Source organism: Mastigoproctus giganteus, chromosome 10, assembly GCF_048544385.1.
Source record: "Mastigoproctus giganteus isolate SK-2022 chromosome 10, ASM4854438v1, whole genome shotgun sequence".
Classification (NCBI taxonomy): Eukaryota; Metazoa; Arthropoda; class Arachnida; order Uropygi; family Thelyphonidae; genus Mastigoproctus; species Mastigoproctus giganteus.
Window position 1 is genome coordinate 15,772,648 of NC_143584.1, and position 15,842 is coordinate 15,788,489.

General features: G+C 34.9%; 1 protein-coding gene across 1 annotated transcript in view; it reads left to right on the plus strand.

Annotated features, from left to right (window-relative positions):
* Positions 1-15,842, plus strand: part of Fcp1 (RNA polymerase II subunit A C-terminal domain phosphatase Fcp1) — a 73,758-nt gene that overhangs the window by 24,087 nt on the left and 33,829 nt on the right. Inside the window, exon 3 of the mRNA XM_090384068.1 lies at positions 14,711-14,798. Within this exon, the coding sequence (XP_090240194.1) occupies positions 14,711-14,798 (88 nt within the window). The remainder of the gene's footprint in view (positions 1-14,710; positions 14,799-15,842) is intronic.

Genomic DNA, 15,842 nt, shown 5'->3' on the forward strand with positions numbered 1-15,842 from the left:
AGATCCTCTTCAAAGATAACATAAAGCATATTTGTGGCCATTGTTTCTTCTGACATGCCGGAAAAAATGTCTACCAGCGTTAAAAAATCTAATTTCTCTTTGCATATTTCTGGTCCACTATTTCACTCATTAAGGGATAAATTAAAGTCACTCATAACATGACAATCAAGTTGCCTAACTGATTTTTATGATAGTGTTTTAGCATATAACACTCTTACCATCATCTTCCAAATTATCCAGTAGTTTTTTTTTCCGAAAGACGAATATTTTTGGAGCATGGCTCACAATGTTTAAAAATAGAAATAAAGCTGAATTTGTAAAATTACAGAGAAATTCCACTTAGTATACCAGTTAGAGTAAATATATCTTAGAGAAAAGTTAAATCTACTGTTAAATGCAATGTTGGGCTTTGAACAGGGTATGCCTGAATCATATACAATAGGGCCCCGCTTCTCGGCATTCAGCTAATACCGGGATTTCCAATTATATCCATGTTTGTATGTTTTGTGCTTGTTCCACATTTTCGGCATTTTTGCTCATGACACTAAAATTGCACAATAAAATGGTGTGCAATGCTATTCTCGGACCCTCAATGGCATCCGAGAATAGCATTGCACACCATTTTATTGTCAGTGATTCAGTTTGTTTACAGTACTTGTGGTGCTCTGCGTCTCTTTGTATTCTGGTAATTTTTCACTTTTTAAAGGTATTATATTGTATTATATATAATATTTTTGTGCTAATTACAATGGCATCTGAGTGTAGTACTAATGATAAAAAAAGGAGTCATAGGCCTCTTACTTTAAATGCTGTTAGAAATGATTAAAGGTTAAATGATTATGGCTGAAATAGGCCGTAAGCTAGGTTTGGCTTGCCAATTGTGAATGCTAAGGAAAAAGTGTTGAAGGAAATTAGAAGTGCTACACCAGTAAACACTAAAGTTATAAGAAAGCGTGATAGCCTTATTGCTGACATGAAAAAACTTTTACTGATGTGGATTGAACATCAAACCAGTCACAATGTGCCTTTAAGCCAAGCCATTATTATTATTATTAGCCATATGGTACAAGGAAGCCTGAGGCTTATGCTGCACCAGCCAAAAAAAAATTTCTGAACCACCGAGAGAGAGAGAGAGAGAGAGAGAGAAGAAAGAAAGAAAGAGAAGTAGAAGGGAATCACCAAGAAAGAGAAGAATGATGATATCCAGCTCAGGACCCTGGGTGTGCCAAGCCCATACTCACCAGATGTGAGCCCCTGGGGTTCATCACAAGGCACTAAATCTCTTTAATGCTATGAAGGCTGAGAGAGGTGGGGAAGCTGCTGAGGATAAATTCGAAGCTAGCAGAGGCTGGTTTAATAGGTTTAAGGAAAGAAGCCATCTCTACATCAAAGGGCAAGGTGAAGCAGCTAGTGCTGATACAGTAGCTGCAGAAAGTTATCCATGTGAGTGTTCTAAGATCATCGAAGATGGTGGATATACTAAGCAGCAGATTTTCAGTGTGGACAAAATGGCCCTATACTGGAAGAAGATGCCATCTAGGACTTTTATTTCTAAAGAGAAGTCACTGCCTGGCTTCAAAGCTGCAAAAGACAGGCTAACTCTCTTGTTAGGGGCTAATGCAGCTGGTAATTGCATTAGCATTAGCATTAGTAGAGGCATTTGATGCAAGAAAGCAAGCTTATGCAACATCAGCCAAAAAAAAAAACCACTTCCACTTCACCCCTCTGTTCGTTCAAAATACCTGTCCAGCTGAGCCTTAAACTTATTTAGGCTATCAACCTCCACCACAAGGGATGGGAGTCTGTTCCACCAACCAACCACCCGCTGGCTAAAGGCAAATTTCCGCACGTCTATCCTACATCTGTCTTTCCTCAATTTGAATTTATGCCCTCTCAGGTGATTTCTCTGAGCTAGAGGAAGAATCCCATCAGCATTGAGCATGCTTAAACCATTCAAGGCTTTATACACCTCTATCAGATCACCTCGCTGGTGCCTAGTCTCCAGACACTGTAATTTGCAAAACTTAAGCCTTTCTTCGTAAGAGCACCCCTTTGTTCCATTCACTAATCTTGTTGCCCTTCTCTGTACTCGTTCCAGCAGCTCTACATCCTTCTTGAAATGAGGCCTCCAGACCTGTATACAGTACTCTAGGTGTGGCCTGACCATTGCCTTATACAATGGAATAATCACCTCCTTATCCCTGCTAGAAAAATTCCTGTATATCATTGACAATACTCCATGAGCTACTCTTGCAGCCTGTCTGCACTGCTCAGAGAACTTCATATCTGCCTGCACAACCACCCCCAAGTCCCTTTCATTCTCTACCACTGTCAGTGTAGTACCACAGAGTTGATACGTTGCTCTGGGGTTGCTGTTTCCCATGTGTAGTACTTTACATTTGTCAATGTTAAACTTCATTTGCCACCTCTCAGCCCATCTGCTCAACCTTTCCAGATCCTGTTGCAGCAGCATAGTGTCAGTAGTGTCCTTGACAACCCTGCCAACCTTTGTATCATCTGCAAACTTGGACATTAAGCTTGATATACCATCATCAATATCATTTATAAATACAGATTGCAAGTTAAAACCTATGATGATTTATCACTCAGAAAATCCTAGGGCCCTAAAGAACTATGCAAAAGCTAGCCTCCCTGTTTATTATAAATCTAATTCAAAAGCTTGGTTGACCGAAGATCTTTTCTCAAATTGGTTCACGGACTATTTTAAGCCTACAGTTGAGACTTATTGCAAGGAAAAGAAAATTCCTTTTAAGATTCTACTTCTTGCAGACAATGTTCCTGGCCATCCTAGAGCTCTAATTGGTTTGTACAAGGAGATAAACGTTATTTTTCTACCTGCAAATACAACTTCATTGTTGCAGCCTATGGACCAAGGTGTCATTGCAGCATTTAAATCGTATTACTTAAGAAGAACTTTTGCTACAGCTATAAATGCTTTAATGATACAGTAGCTGAGCATAAACAAAAATTAAAAGCATTTTGGATAGGCTTCACAATTTTGGATGGTATAAAAACTATTAGAGATGCATGGGAGGAAGTTAAAGAAACAACATTGAAAGGTGCTTGGAAGAAGCTAATTCCCACACTTATTGGATGATTTTGAAGGCTTTGATAATTCAGTGAAGGAAGGCGCTACAATTGTTGTGGAAATGGCAAGGGAATTAGAATTGGAAATCGAGCCTGAAGATGTGGCAGAATTGCTTATCTCTCGTTATGTGACCCTAACGGACGAAGATCTTCGTCTGGTTGAAGAGCAAAGAAGGATGTTTCACGAAGAGGAGTCCCATCCTGATATTCCTGCCATCCCTAGAGAAATGACCACTGAGGAATTGGAAGAAGCTATCAACTGTATAGAAACGGGGATGGCAGCATTTGAGAGAATTGATCCAAATTTCTAAAGAAAAGAAGTTCTAAAGTGAATTCAAGACTTCTAGACGATATTGCATGCTATAAAGAAATTCTAAGGGAAAGGAGACTGAAATTCATGAGGCAGAGTTCATTGTTTTCCTACTTTACAAATATCTCAACCTTCGACAGCAACAGCTAGCCCTGAACAATCTTCAACGTCAACAGCAACACAAATCTCTGCAAGAGCATCAATCAAGTTTCCATTGTTAAAATGTATAAGATTCGTTAATGAGTCAGATGATGAAAATGTGCCATCTCCTTTGTCCTTCCTACAATAAATATATATATATATATCTGATAATTAAAATAAATATGATATTTAAATAAAATCATCAGCCAGTAGTACGGCAATAATGCAGAGCGAAATGAAACGCAAAATAATATAAAATAAACAAACAGAGAAGGGAAAGTAGAGATAATAGGACAAAAAGGTAGTCGAACGACTACCTTTTTGTCCTATTATCTCTACTTTCCCTTCTCTGTTTGTTTATTTTATATTATTTTGCGTTTCATTTCGCTCTGCATTATTGCCGTACTACTGGCTGATGATTTTATTTAAATATCATATTTATTTTAATTATCAGATATAATTAGGCATCATGTGGAGGATGTGCATTTGCTGCCTCTAATGATAGCTACATAGCCATATTTATTTATTTTTATTACTTTTACCTAACTTTTACCTCACATAATATATATATATATATATTTATTTATTTTTTTTTTTTTATTTATTTTTTTTTTTTTTTTTCAATTTAAATTAGTCAATCACTATAAGCTAAGGGCAAAAATATTAATGTAAGTAGTGTGTGTACTGTATATTAATTTGATTTTCATATTGTTTTTGAGGCCTAGCTCTGTTGCTCACTTAATATATGATAGTTTAAACATGTTATTAGGCTTTTATATGAATTCACAAGTTTGTTATGTTGTTTGTTATTTGGATTTTAGGAGCATTAGCAACTAAGGCCATATTGCTCCGGGGATATGCGGTGGTCATTCACTGACCTTTCCGCATCCTCCGTATTTGGTGGGCACAGGCTTGAACCCCGGTCTAATCAAGAAGCATGTGCTACGCACTGCTGCTCCTGCCCACCTAGCTATGGAGGCGCCCTGAATTCATAAGTGAACAAAAGGCTATGGTCCACTTTTTGGAAATTTTTGCTTTTTGGCGGGGGTCTGGAATCTAACATACCGTATGAGTGGGCCCTACTGTATTTGCACTAGGACAAATTATAGGAGAGTCGTGGGAACATAAGAAACTGTATTTAGAATTTGTTGATCCTTGAAAAAGCATACCACAAGGTTATGCATCTTACTTAAAATGTAAGATACATATCTGCTCTTCAAATTGTAGAAAAATCTTGCATTAAAGATAATCTTTTAAGGTAATAAAAAGTTTATAAAATGTTAAATCTGCAGTGTGGATTGAAGGAAGCATCAAAAAATGGTTTAACTTGGAATGGGGTGAATTCTCTACCTTATTGTCACTTTTATATAATTTTCATGGCCCATTTAAAAACAAATATGTTACTATTACAGATAAGCAGTATTACAAGTATTGCAGATCAACTTATACCTGTTGAAACCTACAACAGGGTACAAGTTGATCTGTAATAGTACCACAAATAAGCTTAGGGAGGCCAGGGCTGCATATGAGAAAGCATTAGCTAAGAGAGCAAAGAATGGGGACAAGAAAAAAGAAAGCTAATCTGTTGGATCATATTGGACCTTTGTGCATTGGTCCAATTTGTCTGTTAAATTGTGTTACAATTACAGATCTGCAATGTTAGTGTATTACCGTGTTAAATGTGGTACTATTACAGATCAGCTTATACCTGTTGAAGCCTACAAGTTGATCTGTAATAGTACCACAAATAAGCTTAGGGAGGCCAAGGCTGCATATGAGAAAGCATTAGCTAAGAGAGCAAAGAATGGGAACAAGGAAGAAGAAGAAAGCTAATCAGATTGGAATAATCAGAAAACTAATCGCCTTTGTGCATTGGGTGTGGAAAAGTTTTAGATAACCCAGCTGATGTTGCAAATGAATTGAATAGGTACTTTGCATCAATCTTTACGCTAGGCAATGATTCAAATCCAACACGTACCATGCTGGATTTGAATGTTGTGCCGTATTACATTGTTTATTCATAGTATTTTTAAACTTAAAAAACCATTATGGACCGTTGGTTGAAGGCTGGAAGCATAAAGAACAATGCTAAAATACAAATTAATGAGAAGCATTAAAATCAAAATCATTCCTGAAATTTGTTCCTAGATGACCTTTAAAAAACCTGCATGAAAAGGAACAGTAAAAAGAGGAAATATAGTGAAGATTTTATTAAATTCGATTTTTGTTTTCTTGGAGATGAGGACTATCCAAGCCCGCAATGTATCATTTGCGGAGAAGTGCTCGCCAATAGTAGTTTGAAACCTTCCCTCTTTTCTCGTCATTTAGAAACAAAACATGAAAATTATGCGGAAGAGCCAGTTGATTTTTTTTAAGCGGAAATGCAAGAAATCAAAACATCTAATATTGATTTGCATGTATCACTCAGAAATCAAAGCAGTAGAAAAGCACTTGAGGCATCGTACTTAGTAAGCTATGAAATAGCAAAAGCTGGCCAAGCCCTGCTTTTATTATTGAAAATTTGATTTTCCCATGTGCAAAAGCTATTGTCAGGTGTATGTTTAGTGACAATTTGGCGAATAAATTGGCTGTGATACCCTGTTCCAATAACAGTGTCTCACAGAATACATGATATGTCTGAAGATGTTTTGAATCCATTATTATAGAAAGGGTAAAAAATAAGTACATTTTATGCTTTGCAATTAGATGAGACCACAGATGTTTTCAATCTAGCCATTTTAATTGTATTTGCACACTACTTGAATGAGAGTGAAGTGGAAGAAAATATGCTGTTTTATCGTCCTTTAACAGAGCATACAACAGGTGAGGACATTTTTAATTTAATTAACTCATATTTTGAAGAAAAACAAATTGATTGGTCTTTGTGTTGTGTAATTTGTACAGATGGAGCAAAATCAATGACAGGAAAATTTGTGAGCCTTATTAGTAGGCCGCCGTAGCCGAGTGGTCAAGCGCATTGGTGCATAAGTACACATGCCTTGATTGACCATGATTCAAGCCCGTATCTGCTAAATACGGTGCTGTTTCTTGTATTCTGCCCATCTTGTGAACTCCTCTGACCTTTTAACATTTGGTCATCTCGGAGTATAAACAGATAATTTATTTTTATTTTTACTCGCATCAAAAATATATGTGCTGATGTCTCGTGGACACATTGCAGCATTCATAGGCAAGCTCTAGCATTGAGACGAATGTCTCAACAACTTAAAAGTGTATTTGATGATGCTGTCAAAGTAGTTAACTTTATAAAATCGAGACCAACAAATTCCAGACTATTCACTTTATGTAAAGAAATGGGCAGTGAGCATGTAACTCTTTTGACACATGGATATTAGATGGCTCTCACATGGCAAAGTAATTACACGTTTATTTGAACTAAGACAAGAATTAATTCTTTTCTTCATGGATCATCCTTTTCATCTCAGTGGGTGTACAACAGACCAAATATGTCTTCAAAATTTACAGGAAAATTTGTGAGCCTTATTAGTAGGCCGCCGTAGCTGAGTGGTCAGAAATCATTTCAGATATATTTTTTGACAGATATATTTTCGAAGATAAATGAACTCAATTTATCATTACAAGGTGCAAATACAACGGTTTTCACTGATCAAGATCGGGTGGAAAGCATGATAAAAAAATTAAAATTTTGGGAAGACTTTATTGATAACAATACTGAGTGCTTTAGCACTTTACACAATTTTTTAACTGAAAATGAACAGACTTTGGATAAAGTTGTTAAGAAAAATATTAAAGAGCGTCTCAACTTCCTACAGGTCATTTTTAGAGAGTATTTTCTACAAATATCAAAAAATCTGAACTGGATTCGTAATCCATTTGACGAGTCTTTTGTGGCAATGGCTGACCTAAACGTGACAGAAAATGAAAACCTTTTTGATATATCAACAGCATTTGAACTTCAAAACTTATTCAAGACTGAAAATCTTATAACCTTTTGGCTTGAATTAAAAACAGAATATCCATCACTTAGCAAAAAAGGCTGTGAAAATCCTGCTGCCATTTTCAACTACGTATATGTGTGAGAGAGCTTTTGCAGTTTATGCCTCATTGAAGTCTCAATACCGGAACAAACTTGATGCAGAACCAGATTTGAGGCTCTGTCTGTCTTCCATCGAACCAAATATTGCTACTCTTTGTTTGGCAAAAAAAACCAACCCAACAATCACATTAAATTTATGATTTATTTTGATTTATAATAAATATTATGTTTAAGAATTTCATTACATATATTCCATGATACTTTGTGATGATTGGACATTTTTAGTATTAAATAACTGTATATCATTTGAAACCTTGTTAATTTTTTGATTGAATGAGATGAAATGCTTATTAATTTGTAAAAATGTGTAAAATTGTGCAGACTGTGTCTTGTCAATGATATACAGGAATTTTTCTAGCAGGGATAAGGAGGTGATTATCCCCTTGTATAAGGCAATGGTCAGACCACACCTTGAGTACTGTATATAGGTCTGGAGGCTTCATTTTAAGAAGGATGTAGAGCTGTTGGAACGAGTACAGAGAAGGGCAACAAGATTAGTGAATGGAACAAAGAGTTGCTCTTACGAAGAAAGGCTTAAATTTTGCAAATTACAGTGTCTGGAGACTAGGCACCTGCGAGGTGATGATCTGATTGAGGTGTATAAAGCCTTGAATGGCTTGAGCATGCTCAATGTTGAGGGGATTCTTCCTCTTGCTCAGAATGAGAGGGCATAAATTCAAATTGAGGAAAGACATATGTAGGATAGATGTGCAGAAGTTTGCCTTTAGCAAGTGGGTAGTTGGTTGGTGGAACAGACTTCCATCCTTTGTTGTGGAAATTGATAGCCTAAATAAATTTTAGGCTGGGCTGGACAGGTATTTGGAACAAACAGAGGGATGAAATGGGAGCGGGTTTCTTTTATTATTTTTTTATTTTATTTATTTTTTTTTGGCTGATGCTGCATAAGCTTCCTTTCTTGCATCATATGCCTCTACTGATGCTAATGCTAACCCCAGGTGCCTTTTTTATGTTTATCTTCAACAATTTCTCCTTCACTTTCCTCTCAGTTATTACAAAATCATTTAGCTCACTGCCAGAGTTCACTGGTTACAGACCAGCTTATATCTATCATAGGCTTCCATGTCACCTATTAATTTATGTATCCCATGCATTTTTCTTCTCTGCCATATGCCTCATTAGTTCATCTGACATCCATTTAGGCCTAAACCTTGAACAATATTTCTTAGTTGGTATGTAAAGCCTAGTAGCTTCCAAGATAAATTCTTTGAATTTGCTGTTGGTAACATCATCAGTTGGTCCCACCGTATAGAATTTAAATACTGTCTCAGACCACTGTAGTTGCCTTTATGAAAGCAAAAACCCTTCCCTCTACTCCTGATGTTAGTTACCTCTTTGAGTAAATCTCACTTCAGCACACTGATCACTGCCAACTAGTGGTTCCTTTATCTGCAGATTCTTAATGCATGAAGAATCACTACTGATAATCAGATCATGAGTATTACTCCTTCTAGTTGCCTTCCGAACATGCTTATGTAGAAAACAATAATCCAATAAATCCACAAAAGCCTTGCTAGTGTGTTAGTGACCATCCCACAAATTCCAGTCAACATGTGGGAAATTGAATTCCCCTATTATAAGACTCTGATTTACTGGCCCATTCTATTTCCCTGTACAGTTTTTTATTATACTCATCAGAGTAAATCAAAGATAGAATAGAGTAAAATAAAACTGAATATAAAGTATTGCCAACGAAAGAAACCACATCTATAATTTCTTATAATTAGTTTACTATCTTATAGTATATGGTGTTAAATATGTTTTCCACACAAATTTTTTTTTTTTTTTTCATTCTTAAAGACCATTTTGTACAGGTACTTTATAATAATTTTATATTAATATGTAATATCGCTTATAAACACGTAGTATTAGAAATATTTTATAATAAAAATTCAGTACTGTACTATTATACCATTTCATAAAATATAGGTTTAGGGTTTCGTGATAAAATTATTATGCTGAAAGGGTATTCGGCAGTCAAAAAAGGTTGGGAAACCCTGCTTTAGAGGAACGAGTGGTCATCTATACACCTGTTGGAGTGTAACAAATGTGGATGATTGGTGGCTGGGAAAATATTTCTGATATATTATATGTGCAAAACATGTTGACAATAAAAATGCCAAGAAGGCTGCAAAAAAAAATCTTTTTTTTTTTTTTTCTATATATATATATTTTTTTTTGTTGAAAGTAAAAACTATTTTGCTATTATATTAGTATTGCCAGCTTATTTCACTGCTAGCATGAAACCTGGTCTTTCTATGATGGTAATAGATCATGTTGGTCACTTATTGTGAGAATATTTTGTACAAGCTTCTAGAACAGCTCATGGGTTTGTCAGTGATATTTGAAAAACTTAATGATTTAAATTTAAGTCTTCAAGGACAGGAAACAAATATATTAATATCAGAAGCTTTCAAAAATAAACTTAACCTTTGGAAAACTGAATTTGGCCATAATAATACTGAAATGTTCTCGTTTTTTTCTGATTTTGTTAACAGCAATGATATCGACATTTTACAATTTAGGGATGTCGTTGCCACCCACCTAACACTAATTAAGAATTTTTCCAAACGATTATGTACCTCCAGAAAAAAATGCTGTATTGGATTCGTGATCCCTTTGCTTTTGATATTATCAATGAGCAAAAAGGAAAATCTTATCGACCTGTCACCTGATGAAGCATTACATGCTCATTTCAAGATACTTGTGAAAAATTTGGCTTTCTCTTTGAGATGAATATCCAGAATTATCGAAAATGGTGATACAAACATTGCTACCTTTTGGGGTCTACATATTTATGTGAGGTTTGTTTCTCAAAATTAACAGCTATGAAAACAAAACAGCATTCCAGACTTGATCCAGAAGATGACACGAAATTAGCAATTTCAAATATTGCATCCAACTATGGACAAATATTATTGGTTATCCAGGCTCATCATTCTTATTAATTGTTTTGTTTTGTAATTGTTCATTTTTTATTGTTTTGTAATTTTAATTGAAGAATAATTTGATTTGTTGTTTCTGCTCTATTCATTTTGCTAGCAGGAACAAAGTGGCAATTATCCCATGATCTCATGAGTATATATGTTTTGATGCCCCATTTTAAGAAGATATAAATCTCTTAGAATGGAAGCAGAGAAGAGTAACAAGATTATTCTGAGGCACAAAATAGTACTCTTACCACGAAAGATTCAGTTCTGCAGATTGCATTACTTCGAAACAAGACACCTGCAAGTAAACCTTATTAAAGTGTTTCAGGCTTTAAATGGGTTAAACTAAATTCTGTTGGTTGCAGGATATGTGTATGAAAAATTTTGCTTCCAGCCAGAGAGTGATTGTTTGAACAAACTTCCGCCTAATTTTGTGGAAGTGGGTATGAATAAATTTAATGAAGGATTGGACAAATTACTGGAAGGAGCACTAATAAAGTGGGTAGTTTTTTGTTTTTTTTATAGTTGATGCTGCATAAATCTGCTTTCTTGTATCATTTTGCCACTTCATTCTGCATCTAATACTAATGTGTTGTCTAGTCAAAAAAGAACAGTGAAATTTAGATACTCTTTCACTAATTGAACCATAATCTGTTTAAGTTTTAAAATGCAGCAAATTGTATCATTGCTGTGAACTGATTTTTAATGGAGACATTCTGTATGAAGCAAAGACTTATCTGTGCATACGATATTGACCAACTAATTTTTAAGCACATTAACATATATGCATAAGCATCTAGTATGTTCACCATGTTTATCTGTGTGTTCATTCATATGTGTATCTATCTGCCTGCCTGCCTGTCTGTCTTTATGTAGGAACTCAATTCCCAGTGGACGAATTTCGTGAAATTTTTATATTTGGTTCACATAGAAAGATTTTTTGAGGAAGATCTGTCATCACAAATTTCATTAAAATTGAACAAATATAAATCTGACAATTATTTCTTTTATACAATTTCTGTAGAAAAAAGAAATTCATAGAGTAAATGTAGTTTTAATGAAGTATTGTTAGCTTTAGACTGGTTGTACACACTTCAAACGTATTATTACATAAGCCTCATGAACATGGTATTCCTTGTGAAGTTATATATATATATATATAGAGAGAGAGAGAGAGAGGAGGGAGAAAAGAGACTTAAATGTATATGTGAGAAGAGCAATAAATATTATTCAGTTGTAATTAAACTGAATGGCTGTGTATTGAGAATGTAAAACTATACAGTTTTATTTAGTGCTCTATAAAGTTAATTTAGTAATTAATTGATAAGAAGATAACTGTATTTACTTTTCACTTCACTTAATTACAGAAAGATAAAAAAAAAATTCTATTAGCATCACATTGGCCCCTGAAAAGCTTTTAAGATCAATCATGCCCCCGCCCCCAACCACAGAAATCTGTTCATATAAATGAAAGTATAGTTTGTGTGTTCTGAAAAGAGATAATAGAGGCTAAATTTTCAGTCTATGTTTTGTTGGTCTTTGCTAAAATTCCAGATCCCGTTACAATTTCCTGGTTCTTGTTCCCTTCCCCCCTCCCTTTACAAAAATCTATATAAAATAATGTTTTCACGTTAACAAGAAAAATGCAGATTACTACCAAATTTTAAACATATTCTGTTGGCTACTGGGATGGTTCTAAATTTAATTCCAATTTCATATCATTTTCTGCCCAGTTTTCCCTACAGAAATATTGCTATAAATTTGAAATAGGAACCCTGATCCATTTCGATGCTTAAAACATTTTAAGAATCTTTGTAACAAATTTTCATGTTGGTGGGTTGACTTTGTTGTTATAAATCATATATTATTACTCTTTGCTAATGCACATGAAGTGTAATGCACTGCTTACATTAAGTAACTTCTTTTCATGTTGATTCCTATTGTTGAATTTATTCTTGTAATAATGTGGCTATATTCAGTGTATATAACATATATATTAACAACTATATTGAATTCTTGAGGTTCACTTATGTTAATAATGAACGTTGCATCAGCTATCAACTTAGTAGTGAAGCATTAACAGGAGAATAAAAATTAACGATAGAAATTCTTCCAAAATCCTTTTATTGAGGGGAGGAGTTAATGAATGCACAGGTGTCTATATAATAGTAAAGTGGTTTTTTTTTTTTTTTTTTTTCTGTTTTAGTGATTAGAATTTATTGGAGTTTCATAGAATTAACAATATCAAAGTGCTTGTGTATTCTATTAACTTAGTTAAGGGTTTCTTGGTGTTTACTGTTTTTTTTTTTTTTTCTCTTGCATAACATTACATAATATAATGCATTGAAGTTGTATAGACTTTAGTGCATTATATCAGATGTCTCATATCATTCACAAAAATTTTATATATGCTTGTATAAGGATTTATTATTATTGTACTAAGCAGCCCCATCCTTTGGCAATGGCGCCTCCGTAGCCAGGTGGGAAGGAGCAGCAGTGCGTAGCACACGCTTCTTGATTAGACCGGGGTTCGAGCCCGTCACCACCAAATACAGAGGATGCGGAAAGGTCAGGGAATGACCACCGCATATCCCTGAGCAATATGGCCTTAGTTGCTAATGCTCCTAAAAACCAAATAGCAAAAATAACCTTTGGCAACCCTGCTGTATATTTACACTATCATAGAGACAGTGTCACACAGATAAAAAAATTTAGAATGTCATGCAGAAATTTAGGTGTACAGCAAGAAATAAAGTACTCGGCAAGTCCTTTTCAAAGTCCTGAAGCCATGGCAATCAAATTACTCCTAAACAATAGTTTTGTGCCCAGAGTGGAGTCGTGGTCAAACCTTCAAGTTCTGGTAATCAATCAGATGTACTTGCTAAAGGTAATGTCATCCTAATCATTTGAGACCTATGCTATGCTATCTTCCTGCATTGCAGAAGCACTGGTTGCAGCTTAGGAAGCAGTATATCAGTAGGGAGATTCAAAGATAACATATAGTGCACAGAGACATGTTTAGGTGAACTTGGTTGAATGAAAAAAAATAACGTGGAGGATGATTGGCATGGCACTCTCATTCTGTATACCTTTTTCCCACATGATTCACAGTACTGACTGACTGCCCATGAAAGCAGTCAGTCACAGTACTGACTGCTTTCATGGGCAGTGCATTTCTTAGACCAACATTTGTTGATATGAAGAAATAGAATTGCAGAATAGCTGGTAAATGACCTTGATCTGCCTATATAAAGTATCTTTACTATAGGTTAACTGCTATTGTGATGTAAGATAATTACCCTATCATTTACCATAGAAGAAAAGAGTAATCATAGAAAGAGAGTAAAAAAATAGTGATCCCTAATTTAAAAGTAATTTTGTAATATGAAAAAATAAGAGCTCTTATTAACTGTATCTTCAGTTCTGTTAATAAGAGTTTAAGTAAATCTAGATATGGTTAATTACTAAATAAAGGAGGCCGCCGTAGCCGAGTGGTAAGGCGCGCGGGTGCATAAGTACACGTGCCTCGAGTGACAGGTTCAAGCCCGTGACTGCTAAATACGGTGCTGTTTCTTGTATTCTGTTTATCTTGTGAACTCCTCTGACCGCTTGGTCGTCCCAGAGTATAAACAAAAAATTTATTTTTAAATAGCCTAAATAACTCATGAATTTTGAGCACTCTTTTAGTTTATGATGTCCAATATTTGCTTCTCAAGTTTTTTTGTGAAAGAAATCTGGTTAGAGTTTGGATAAATTTTAATATAGCGAAAGAAATTAGTTTGGGGGTAGAGGGGAGGTTGGAGACTTCTCTATATGAAAGATTTTTATTCTTTCCATTGTGCAGCAAAAACAGAAGTATGGTTCTGTTTAAGTAAATGTGGATGATTGGGTAATCTATAAGAGTACTATATATCATACATAGAAATTGGGTATAAGATTTGCTCCTTGATAGTAGAAGCTGATATATTGTATTCCATATGTTGTGGAGTAAAGGTCATCAAGCAAATATATGTGGTGAATGCATATCCTTTCTTAATTTTTTGAAATATTTATATTTATTTCATAATATCTTTATTAATTGTATGAAGTTCTTGATGCAGTTATATATATCAAATTATCTTTTAGATTAGACAGTGCCAATCTTGCACGAATTGTTGCATCAACATCAATTAGTATGGTACACAGTGTTCCAGAACTGAGGGTTAGCCATGAGGTAAGAAGAGAAGAAAGTGTTTAAGAAGTATTTAAGGAAAAAATATTTTTTTCCCAGTCCATTCAAAGAGCGAGTGCAGTAGCACACGCTCTTTGAGTGGACCAGGGTTCAATCCCATGACTACTAAATACGATTAACATTTGTATTGATTGATTTATTGTAAACTCCACTGACCTGGTGGTCATGCTGGAGTAGAAACAAGAACATGTAAAACCAAATTGATATCACATATGAGATTGCATGCTTAACATATGTTTAGCTTGTGCTAAAGATAAGCAGAGCTTCCAAACAGTACTTTGATATATTTTCCAAATACAGACCTGAATTTGTCAATATTTTCCACATCGACAAATTCAGTAGGTCTGTATTAAAAACATTACAAACTTGACCGAAATGTGTAAGAAAAGCAAACTTTCTCTAAAGGAGTAAGACTTTCAATCTGAAAAGCAAGCATTTTAAATTATCAATATATAATTATATAAATAAAATGTATTCATTTCTTTACAAACTGTTTAAAATTGGTTTTAACTTCCACATCAGCAGGTAATGTAATAATAATACTAATGGGGGGAGAGAGAGGGAGAGAGAGAATAACCTGAATAAAGTGAATGGCAGAAGTATTAACAAGGCTATGTTGATGTGCTGTCTTATAGTGTTTGCAAATTGAAATTTTTTTTATTTATTAACTAAAAGCCTGATAAGTACTGACCAATTACAGTAATACCCCGACTTACGCGAACTCGGAGTTACACGGTTCTTGATTTTTTTCGTTTGGTAACACTGCCGCCCACTATCTTTGAGGTCGTTTTTCATGTGCTATCGATATACGGTGCGACGGCGGAGAGTGAGAGCGAAAGATGAACAAAATTCAACTTTGCTGCCGCATGAGCTGCACACATATACAAGAATTTGTATTCCAACTGTCATATTTATATGTGTGCGTTCGAATTCGTGCTCAACTTTTGTTGGAAATTACATCGTTTTCACGAGAGAAATGGATGATTGCATTGGTCGAGCCGTATACCGATGGCATATGAAAAACGA